The sequence below is a fragment of the Leptopilina heterotoma genome, unplaced genomic scaffold (genome assembly GCF_015476425.1).
Source record: "Leptopilina heterotoma isolate Lh14 unplaced genomic scaffold, ASM1547642v1 Lhet_31, whole genome shotgun sequence".
NCBI lineage: Eukaryota > Metazoa > Arthropoda > Insecta > Hymenoptera > Figitidae > Leptopilina > Leptopilina heterotoma.
In genome coordinates, this window is record NW_025111011.1 from 554,250 (window position 1) to 566,968 (window position 12,719).

At 24.3% G+C, this 12,719-nt stretch overlaps 1 protein-coding gene across 1 annotated transcript; it reads right to left on the bottom strand.

The window, feature by feature from the left end:
* Positions 1 to 416: 416 nt before the first annotated feature.
* On the bottom strand, positions 417 to 1,262 carry LOC122504682. Its single transcript, XM_043615887.1, has one exon. The coding sequence runs from the start codon at positions 1,260 to 1,262 to the stop codon at positions 417 to 419; it is 846 nt and encodes a 281-aa protein (XP_043471822.1).
* Between the last annotated feature and the right edge of the window lie 11,457 nt (positions 1,263 to 12,719).

Sequence of the window (12,719 nt, forward strand, 5' to 3'; positions counted from 1 at the left end):
TGAATTCTGTTTTCAGAGCGTCCTTCACAGCTTCATACAACTTGATCAGAAGACTCGCAGCGCAAAGTTCCAATCTCGGGAGAGAGATGACGTTCAATGGAGCTACCCTAGATTTGGAACATAATAATATAGCAAAATGTTGGTCTCCATCCGATGATCGTCTGTAGATGCAAGCACCATATGCCTTCTGACTTGCATCTGCAAACCCGTGAAGCTGATAATCAGTCATCTTTGAAATCTTGACCAATCTCGGAATACTCCAATCAGTTAACAAACTCAGTTGATCTTTATATTCATTCCATGATGTTAATGATTCTTCAGGTAAAGGATCATCCCAATCAACATCTAGCTTCCACAAATTCTGCAATTTGAGTTCCACTTGCATAGGTTCAATCCAGCTCCTTTGGTTATCTGGATCAAATCTCTTTTAATTCCTTAGCTTCATCCAACGTATCAGTGCCAGTGCTCAAATCATCCACATAGAAGTCATTCTCCAAGACGGATGATGCCCTTGGAAAGAAGGTCCTTTCGTCATCTGCCAGCCGTTTTAAACATCGGGTAGATAGAAAAGGTGCAGCAGATGTTCCGTAAGTCACCGTATTTAGGCGATAACTTTTTAAAAACTCGTTCTTATCGAATCTCCAAAGTATCCTTTGATACTGACTATCATCAGGATGAACAGCGAACTGACAAAACATTTTTTCGATGTCGGCAGTCAGGACTATCTGATGTTGTCTAAATCTAAGAACTAATTGGAAAATAGTAGGTTGAATCACAGGTCCAGTCATCAGTGCGTCATGGAGAGAAATTCCTGATTTTGACTTGGTGGAAGCGTCAAAAACGACTCTGAGAGTAGCAATAAGTTCTGTAATCTTCAAGACACAATGATGAGGAATATAATAGCCTAAATTCGTATCCGACTCATCCAACTCCATATGATTCAAATCCAAGTAGATCTTCATGAATTGATGATATTGATCCTTCAATTCCAGGTTACGCTCTAACTTCCTCTCAAACATAAAAAATCTCCTTTTTGCAGCATCATAAGATGATCCTAAAAGATTTTGTTTATCATTAAACGGTAATCGTACCTGGTATTGACCTGATGTTAAACGCTCAGTATTTGATACGAAATGCTCCTCACAAGCTTCCTCTTCAGCTAAAAAAATCCTTTTTGTGAACATTCTTCCAATTTCCAAAAATTGTCGAGTTGAATACTTAAAGGATCTCTTATAAGGTTGCTTGAGAATCTCCGTCTGCATGCGTAATCATTCATCCTTCCAGCTACAATCCATCCTAACTTGGTGCACTGCAATGAAGTTCGAGGTACAGAAAGTGGAATTCTATTCATATACAAAAGATCATAAAACAATTCTGCACCAGTCAAGACATCAATTTCAGCTAGCTTGTCGAAATTTGGATCCGATAATTTGATATTTTTTGGAATTTTTAGGATTTCTTTATTTAAAGGAATATTTGGAACATTTCCTGTTATTTTAGGGAGTACTAGGAAATCAAGTTTGGCAGAATAAGAAGATGTTTTTGATTGGAATGTCGCAACAACCCACTCAGAAGTATTGACTTTCTGATTATTAACAACTTCTATAGTAGCATTGAATTTTGTTCTTTTTAATTTAAGGCGATTAGCTAAGTCTAAAGTTATAATATTAGGTTGAGAACCGCTGTCTAAAAAGGCTCTACATTGGTACCTATATCCGTTAATATCAAGTATATCAATAATTGCAGTCGACAAAATAACTTCTGAAGAATCCTTTATGTGCATATTTTTTGCTTGAATCGAATTACCAGTGATATTATTATTATTGTTGTTACTATTACTCTTAGTTTCAACTGAAACGGAATCTGAACTTGAATCTACGTGCAATAATGTGTGGTGTCTACGGTTACAAATAGAACAATTTCTCGACTTGCATTCATTAATTAAATGGTTTCGCCTTAAACAATTAAAACAGAGTCCTTTATTCTTAACTATTTGTGTTTTTTCATCATAACATAATTTGGTAAATTCCTCACAATTTTGAATAAAATGATTACCCTTGCAATAATAATAATTTCCAAACTATAGTATAATTTTAGTCTGAAGTTTCTATGTTCTCAATCACGCGAGCGGCATAATTTTTAATGTAAGATCTCAAATATCTCAATTTCTATACGTTCGGAATAGTTTTATCGTTATGAATTATGGCAAGGAACGAATCGCGGAAACCCAACCATTCTTCGTACCCCCCCGAGAAAATGGGAAGGTCCAGTTTAGGTAGTGGAAACCGTGAGCGAATAGTTGACGCCTCACTATTTGAATCAAAAGCATGGGAAAGGGCAATCTCACGTAAATTTTGTATTTCAGATTCGTGTTGTCTACGAATCCTCGTCTCAAGTTCGGATATGATCGTACGGAAGCAACGGAAGGAGAAGAGGAAAGTCTTTCTATTAATTGAACTGCTATTGAAGTATAATGATAATAATTATTTTCAAACTCGGTACGTTCCGCCTCTCTCTCCGTTGTAGGAGCAAGCAATTATATGACTGTTTGAGCTCAATTATATTCAAGCCACGTTTCTTTTATTTTTTTTAAACGTATTTTTACTTCATTTATATTAATTGTTTCGTGTGATTCATTTTGTATTTTTTCTAAAAATGTTCTAAATTTTGTTAAACGTGACTTCGAATTTGTTCGAGCTTGACGTGCGCCGTCAAGTTGGTTAATAGACATGATAAAATATAATTAATTTAATTACAAGTACAAATTAAGTGAAAACAATACGAACGATAAATATAAATACTCTTACTGCGATGATAATATACAAACAGATGACCATGACGAAAACTGCTATTGTCTTCAAACACTGCTAGTCAGCTGATATTGTCCTTGAAAGCTGTTGTAGTCGTTGAAAACTCAAATTTTATCAATTTTATTTCCAAGAGTTATATGTAAATTGAATATTTCCACTCCAAATTCGAATGAAACCAATATTAATAAGCCTCTGGTAGATGAATATACTCTTGGAATAACTGATAAAGCCAGGCCAGGTGCACCGTTGATAATTTGTTAAATAAATATTCGTTAAAAATCCTTGATATATCTATTGTATTGATAATTGTCCAATTTCTTGTTAACACAAGACATTGATAATAATTTATTAGACGTCCTTTAATTATATATTTTTTAAATCACAGTTCATTTTGCACTATTCGGATATTTTACAATCCGTCTCGAAGGACCATGTTCAACACGCGAAAGTCTATTATTAAAAAATTAATTGTTTGTTCTCTTTTTGTGTGGAGGGGTTAAAATAAACTTTATACACTCTTGAATTAGTCTTCACTTCAACAGAAACTTGGAATTTATTTAAAGTAAAAAGACTCATTCAAATAACAGATTAAAAAATATAATTATACAATTTAGATTAAAATAGTGATATACGTCTAATATATACGAGAGTCCGTACAAGTCTGCCCAATTTCTCTCTCATTCAAAATTCAACACTTTTCCTTCACTCATCATCAGAGGGCATCACCCATCAGCACCTACAATTTTAATTCGCGTAGCGACAGAAAATATGAAGAATTCTACTAGAATTTAATTATTTAAATATAAAAAAAGATAATTTTTTGAATAATTGATTAATTGTTAAAATTAAATTCTCATAAAAAATGTTATCAAAAAGTTTTGAAATAATTGAATTCTTTCGACGAATTTTAATAAGATTTTTTGGAATAATAATATTTTTCGAGGAATTCGATTAACATTGTATGAAAAATAATTCAAATTCTGCCATAAGTTTTATTGTTTATGATAATAATTGAATTCTTCAAAAAGAATTTTATTATTTACAAAAATAATATAGTATTAAAAAGACTTTTAAATAATTTAGTACTTTTGAAAAATTTTATTTAAATCGTAGATATTAAAATTAATTGAATTGAGGGAAATTTTTGAAAATAATTGAAATTTTGCCAAGAATTTTTTTACTTTTGAAAATTATTGAATTTCTGCAATTATTTTCAACTTCTCCGAAATTTAATTTTTTTAAAAATATTATTAACTAAAATTATTCTTTAAATCAATTATTTTTAATATTTTTAGAAAAAGTTCTTTGAGAATTTTCAAATCAACTTGTTTAGAAAATGAAAACTGCAAATAATTTCAAGAAAAATTTCATTAAACATTTTCAAAAAAATTAATGATGCAAAATTGTCGGTGAAAAGTATGAAAAATTCAGATTTTCAAGGATTTTAATTTGAAACTTTTTCAAAATTTAATTATTTCTAAAAATTTGTGCTATTTGTACCTAATGTATTAATATTCGATTATTATTTATTATCTAAAATTTTAATTGAAATTCATTTTTAAATCAATTTTTATTAGAAAATTAATTAAATTACTTCTTAAAATTGAATTCTCATAAAGAAATTTATCAACAAATTTTTAAATAATTGAATTCTTTCGACGAATTAAAATCAGCTTTTTAAGAATAATTACATTTCTCGAGGAATTTGATTAACATTTTATTAAAAATAATTGAAATCCTGCGAAATAAGTTTTATTATTTCTAAAAGTAATTGAATTATTGAGAAGAAACTTATAAAAAATTTGTAAATATTTGAAATCCTGTGAAATGTTTATTATTTATGAAAATAAATACATGTGTGTGTTACTAACTTAAATTTTTAAAAAAATAAAATTATTAATAAATACCTATATTTTTTATTTTTATTTCAATTTCATTCTAAATTTGTCTCTTTTTACAACTGATAGGCAAAAAAATTCGTGAGAGTAAAATTGACTTTTGATTCAAAATAACAAAAATAAGAATTTTATTCTAAGTCTGACTGAAACGGATTTTTACTACCTACTGAAAATGAAAAGTAGTAAAAATTTTTATGACCGAAATTGACTTTTACCTTAAAAATAGAATAAACGTTGTCTGACGAAAATTGACTTTTACTACTGTCCACAATATTGATGTTTACTACTATTAATCCTACATGACTCATACAGTTTTAATTATAGGAATTTTTTTTTAATATTCATTAACATTAAATTTAATCAGTTAATGAAAATTCCAATATTTTTTAGTTAATTGGCACAGAGTGAAAATATAATTCGTCATATTATACAAATTAAATATTTTGAAATTAGAATTTGTAATATGTATCATTACTTGTAAATCAAATTATCCGCACGTTTGTTTAAAATTAATATTAACTTCATTCATTATCACAATCCGAACGAAAAATACATATATGGGACATTCCACGTCAACACGGACAGAGCTCTAAACAAAAATTGCTTTGATGGATTTAAACGTTCTAGGGCTTAAAAGATTTCTACGTTCATGTACTTTAAGATACCGATGGGCGTTTTTTGCAAAATTCCATTTCCGATGCCAATAGAACTGTCAAAAGTCAAAAGGTCCAAAAATCTCAAAATACTTTTATGAATTAAAAGCAAAAAACGAGGTAAATTATTCTGTAACTCATTCTTTATCAGTTTTTAGGGTTCCCGAATATCAATCTAAAGTTTTTTTTAAAAAATCCAAAATGGCGAATTCAATATGGCGGACAAAATTCAAATTTGATCAGAATCGATTAAAACTTGTTACTCGGGGGTTTTTAGGGTCGCTGATTACGAATCTGAAGTCACTTTTTAAAAATTCAAAATGGCGGATCCAATATGGCGGAAAAAATTTTCAAATTTGATCCGATTCCCTTAAAACGTGTTACTCAGGGGCTTTTGGGGTCGCAGATTATGAATATGAAGTTACTTTGTAGAAATTCAAAATGGCGGATCAAATTTTTTAATTTGATCAGATTTAATTAAAAAGTGTTACTCGGTGGTTTTTAGCGTATCTGATTATGAATTTGAAGTCTCAAACACAAATTAACTTCATATTCATAATCTGCGACCCCAAAAGCCCCCGAGTAACACGTTTTAAGGGAATCGGATCAAATTTGAAAATTTTTTCCGCCATATTGGATCCGCCATTTTGAATTTTTAAAAAGTGACATCAGATTCGTAATCAGCGACCCTAAAAACCCCCGAGTAACAAGTTTTCATCGAATCTGATCAAATTTGAATTTTGTTTGCCATATTGAATTTGCCATTTTGGATTTTTTAAAAAAAACTTTAGATTGATATTCGGGAACCCTAAAAACTGATAAAGAATGAGTTACAGAATAATTTACATCGTTTTTTGCTTTTAATTCATAAAAGTATTTTGAGATTTTTGGACCTTTTGACTTTTGACAGTTCTATTGGCATCGGAAATGGAATTTTGCAAAAAACGCCCATCGGTATCTTAAAGTACATGAACGTAGAAATTTTTTAAGCCCTAGAACGTTTAAATCCATCAAAGCAATTTTTGTTTAGAGCTCTGTCCGTGTTGACGTGGAATGTCCCATATATGAAAAAAATCTATGCACATGAAAGAAAATTTATTTTCTTAGAGAAAAATTTATTAATTTGGAAAATTTTCTTTTAAAACAAAAATTCCACTAAAGGAAAATTCTCTTTTGAAACAAAAAATTTATTAAAGCAAAAATGGAAATTTATCTTTTGAAACAAATTTTTTAATGGAAAATGAAAAATTCTATTTTGAAAAAAAAATTTACTAATGGAAAATTCTCTTTTAATAAAAATTTACTAATGGAAAATAGACAATTCTCTTTGGAAAAAAAATTACGAATTAAAAATCCCTTTTCAAAAAAGTTTACTAATAAAAAATACACTTTTTTAAAGATAAATTACTTTTCAAACTGAAAATTCCATCTTATTTTTAAAATAACTAAATTAGTATAAACATTCTAAATTCGCATTGAAATTATAAAATTGTATTTGTATTTGAAAGGAAATATTTACTTTGAAATTCTATTAACAGTTGCGTACAATTGCAATTCAGTCAGACATGGACTATTTCAAAAGTAATTCAAATTTTCGTGTATATCATGATTAAAGCAGTAATTCTGCAGAGGTACATAACAAAATATTCAATGGAGTTTAAATTTATTAAATTCTTCTTATTCACCAAAATGGTTAAAAAAAACTTTTTTATTTTGTCTTTTTTTTTAAAAATACAATATTCTTTTTAAAATTTATGTATTTAAAGTATAAACATAGTAACTAGAAATTTTGAATGGAATTCTTTTGGTATGAATCGAGTTTGACTTAATTTTCTTCTAAAGATGAAAATATTGCAAACGCTTCTTTTACATTTTCCAAGGAATGCACAACTTTTCATCGTGAACAAGATCCTTACCATTACTTTAAGAAATAGTTTCTCTTTTAAGATGAGTTGAATATCTTTAATTCAAAAGGCGGCTAGCAATATTTAGGCAATACAATACTTAGTCAGTGGATTTTTTTCTCAATTTAAAAAAATTTCTTTTTTTCAAATTTTTTTTTAAATTTAAACTTTTTTTAAAACTTTTTAATAATATTGGTTTTAAATAATAATAAAACTTATGAGTTATGAGTTACAATTTACTCTCTAAATTTGAATTAGTGACTGACTTTTTGCTTTTGAATTAGTAAATTTTACTAATAAATAACCTTTTTTAAAAAAAATTAGGAATTTTAAAAATAATAGAATTTAAAAATTTTCTAATTTAATTTTTTGTTAAAAATACTAAAAAAATTCAATATTTAAGAAAATACAAATAATTGCAGAAATTCAATTATTAAAAAAAAATAAAATCCTTCTTATAAAATTCAACTATGTACAAAATTTGAAAAAAAAAATTTTCGTAAAAATCCCAATTATCTTTATAAATAACAAAATTCTTTTCCAAAGTTCAATTATTTTCATAAATGACAAAAAAAGGTTTGTCCTAATTTCAATTATTATCAAAAAATTTTTTAATTTCAATGATTTTCAATATCTAATATTTAAAAAAAAATTTCCAAAAAGAATTTAATTATTTAAAAAAAATTTTAATAAAATTGTATGCAAACATTTAATTATTTTCGTTAATAAAAAAATTTTCACAGGAATTTAATTATTTTCATAAATAATAAAAAATTTTTAAGGAATTTAATTATTTTCATAAAAAATAATTAAAAATTCTAGAAAATAATAATTGAATTAAAATTATGAAAATAATTTTGATGAAGTTACAGTAACAATATTCTTATAATATAAAATAATGATTTTATCTCTCGGTTATCTTTAATTATTAGAAAACATAAAGAAATCAATCACTCCGAGTGCGAATAATTTTACTATTTATAAAAATAATTGAATTGTTCCGAAAAATTTATTAAAATTTTAGAAGATAAATGAATTTTATGTTAAAATTTGAAAATTTAAATTCTTTCGAGGAATTCTATTAAAATTGTTTTGAAAAGAATTGAATTTATGCAAAGAATTTTACTATTTATAAAAATAATTGAATTATTGCGAAGAATTTTACTATTTATAAAAATAATTGAAATGTTTTGAAGAATTTATTAAAATTTTAAGAAATAATTAGATTGTTATGAAAAATTTTATGGAAATATTTAAAAATAATGAAATTTTCTCGAGAAATTCATATAAAGTTGTTTCGAAAATAATTGAATTCGACGGCTCCCGTTGATATGATCTTGTTTCAATTGTCAAAATAATAAAATCGTCTTTGGAGCTCAGTTCAATATGATCTCTATTCAATTGTCAATTTAATATAATCTCGCAAAAGTTTCCGTGTAATAAAATCTTAATTCAGAGTAATTTTAAATTCACTTAAAAAATAAAATATTAATTCGTTTTTAATATTATTTTAGGTTTTATAATGATTAAATAATTATTAATAAAATAAAATATAGAAAAATAAAAGAAGAAAATTATTAAAATTATTAAAAATATTAAAAATATCAGAAAAATAATAAATTAATAACTATAAAATATTAATTCGTTTGTAATATTATTTCATACACTTTAATAATTAATTTAATAATTAATTAAATGGAAAAATAAATAATAAAATTATACAAATCTAAATAATAATAAAAATACAAAACTAACTAATTTTAATTAATAAAATTCATTATTCATTAAAAAGTATGAAATAATATTGCAAAAAATAATAAAATTAATTAATTAAAAAAAAATTAACAAAGTATAATAAAATGGGTATTATCTATAATATTTAAAAAATATATTTAGAATTATATTAGGTACACTACATTTTTCAACTGAAATTCTTTTTTAGGTATAATGTAGGTAATATAAATAATAAAAAATAAATATTTTTATAAATAGAATAATTAACTTACAATAATAGTAAAATTAATAAAATAAATCAAAGAAATTTAAAATAATAATTATTAACAAAATAAAATATAATTAAAACGTAATGAAATTTTACTTAATTTTAGTTTATTTAGTATTTTTATTATTAATTAGTTTCGTATAATTTTATTTTTTTTCTAATTTTTATTTCGTATATTAATAGTTAAAAATTAATTTATTTATATCGTTTTTTATTTATTTTATAATTTTCTTCATTTATTTTTCTATATTTTATTTTATTAATAATTATTTAATCATTATAAAACCTAAAATAATATTAAAAACGAATTAATATTTTATTTTTCAAGTGAATTTAAAATTACTCTGAATTAAGATTTTATTACACGGAAACTTTTGCGAGATTATATTAAATTGACAATTGAATAGAGATCATATTGAACTGAGCTCCAAAGACGATTTTATTATTTTGACAATTGAAACAAGATCATATCAACGGGAGCCGTCGAATTTCTTTAATTAAAGAATTTTACTAAAATTAAGTTTATTCAAAACAATTGAATTCATCACAAAAATTTTATTATTTTTAAAAATAATTGAATTCTTTCAATTTTTTTGACGAATATATTTAAAAATTGCATTGAAAGTAATTTAATTTTTATCTAGAATTTTTTAAAAATATTTTGAGAATTTTAAATTCTTGTTGAAATTGAATTTTAGGGAAATTTTTGAAAATAATTACATTTTTTCGTGTAATTTTATTTAAATTGGATTAAAAATTATTTAATTGATGCAAAGAATTTAAGTATTTATAAAATTAGTTGAATTGTTTTGAAGAATTTATTAAAATTTTAGGAAATAATTGAAATTTATGGAAATATTTAATATTTACAAATATTTAAATTCATCCGAGGAATTCAATTAAAATTGTTTGAAAAATAATTGAATTCCTGCAAAGAATTTTACTATTTATAAAATTAATTGAATTCTTGAAAAGAATTTTACTATTTATAAAAATAATTGAATTGTTCTAAAGAATTCATTAATATTTTAGAAAGTAAATGAATTTTATGTTAATATTTGAAAATTTAAATTCTTTCGAGGAATTCTATTAAAATTGTTTTGAAAAGAATTGAATTGAATTATTGCGAAGAATTTCACTATTTATAAAAATAATTGAAATGTTTCGAAGAATTCATTAAAATTTTAAGAAATAATTAAATTGTTATGAAGAAGTTTATAGAAATATTTGAAAATAATGAAATTTTTTCGAGAATTTCAATAATTAAAGTTGTTTTGAAAATAATTGAATTCCTACAAAGAATTTTACTATTAATAAAATTAATTAAATTCTTGTGAAGAATTTTTCTTTTTATAAAAATAATTGAATTAATTCGAAAGATTTATTAAAATTTTAGAAAAAAAATTGAATTTTTTTGAAATATGTTAAAAATTTTTTAAACATTTAAATTCATCCAAGGAATTAAATTAAAATTGTTTTGAAAATCATTGAATTTTTGTAAAGATTTTACTATTTAAAAAATAATTTAATTGTTTAGAAGGATTCATTAAAATTTTAGAAAAATAATTAAATTCTTTAGTGAAATTAAAAAGAAAATTTTTGAAAATATGAACAGTAATAATTAATTTAAACTTAATAAGTGAATTTTTTAAATTTTGATTATAAAATTATTTAAAAAATTTATATTTAAAAATAAAAAATCTTTTAATTTGCATAAGAATAATAAATTGAATATCACGTTCAGCGTGAAACATTTGCTAGTAATAATATAATACATAATCTATCTAAAGATAATAACAAAAAACAAAAGTATAAACAAAAGACAACATCAGACTGTGAGGGACAGAAAAAGTGAATGAATGAAAAAACATTCAAATTATTATTATTATAGCTAATTCTTAATTTCGTTTCAGTATTTGTTTAATTAAATATTTTATACCACAACTGGATAAAAATATCTATACAACACTTAAATTTTTCAGATTTATTTACAGATTTTGCATCAGTAGTGAAGGGAATTTTCAGTTAGACAACCAGTTTTGAATTATTAAATTATTTACTAAATTATTATCTGAAAATAATCACTAAATTATCCTTTTTCTCTACTTTTTCTTAATTCTTTGCAAATAATTTATTATCTTATCAACGATTGCAGAGAATTTACGAAATTACGAAAGAAGAAGAAGAAGAAGAAGAAGAAGAAGAAGAAGAAGAAGAAGAAGAAGAAGAAGAAGAAGAAGAAGAAGTAAAGAGACGAAAAAGAAGAGAAGGAGGGATATAGATTAACAATAAGATTTGAGTGGGAGTCGCGAAAGTAGCACAATTATACAAGATTGAAGATACCCAAGAGCTCAAGGATATTCAAGTGGATTTGAAGGGTTTTGATGCCGGTACAAGGTTCAGAGCCTTGATGAAGACGCTCTTATATACTAAACCTTTGTAATCTTTCCACTCGAGTTTCTAAACTTTGTGTTCACTAGGTATAGAGTCAAGGAATCTAAAGTTCTAATTTCTACTACACACTCGACAAACAATTTTCTTTCATTATATCTATATTATAATTCGATTTTCAATTTTTTCTCTTGCTTTTATTTATACTTATTTTTATTCAATACTTATTTATTAGATATATTAACTATTATTTATAATTATTTCTCAATATTTTACTCAAATGGAACTTGCAACTGTTTAAAATAATTAATAAAGCGTATTACGTCTGATTATAATTGCTTTTTACTACTGCAGGTCTCGAAACAGTGAAAGTATTTAAAAATACGGACTTTACGGACCAAACATTAAAAATTACGGATCAATTACTAACAAAAGTATAAACCAGTCCGAGTCAAATAAGAGAAAATTTTACATAAAACTATAAATTAAATTTTTTCATAACTATAAAACCGGAAGTTCATGTTTCATAATAATTAAAGATGACCGAGTGATACAGTCATTATTTTATATTATAAGAATATTGTTAGTGTAACATAATCAAAATTATTTTCATCATTTCAACTCAATTAATATTTTCTACAATTTTTAACTAAATTTCTTCTTTAAATCAATTAATTTTAATAATTTTTAAAAAGTTCTTTGAGAATTTTCAAATCCAATTTGTTTACAATTCAATTTCATGAAATTTCGATTATTCGCAAATTCTTCAATTAAATATCTACCTATCGTAGAAAATAAAAATTACAAATAATATAAAAACAATTCAATTAAATTTTTTCAATAAAATTAATTCTACAGAATTATTAATAAAAAGTATGAAATATTTAGAGATCCAAAGATTTTAATTTATAACCTTTTCAAAATGTAATTATTTTTAAAAATTCATGATAAACGTACCAATTGTCGAGGATGGTTCCAGTTGTCGAGTAAACAAACTTTGTATTTTATTTAAACATTGTATCACACTGTAAGTGCAAAATTTCATAAATATTAATTTTGTT

Coding starts and splice junctions, on each gene's coding strand:
- LOC122504682 (XM_043615887.1), bottom strand. CDS start 1,262: ATGCAGACGGAGATTCTCAAGCAACCTTATAAGAGATCCTTTAAGTAT.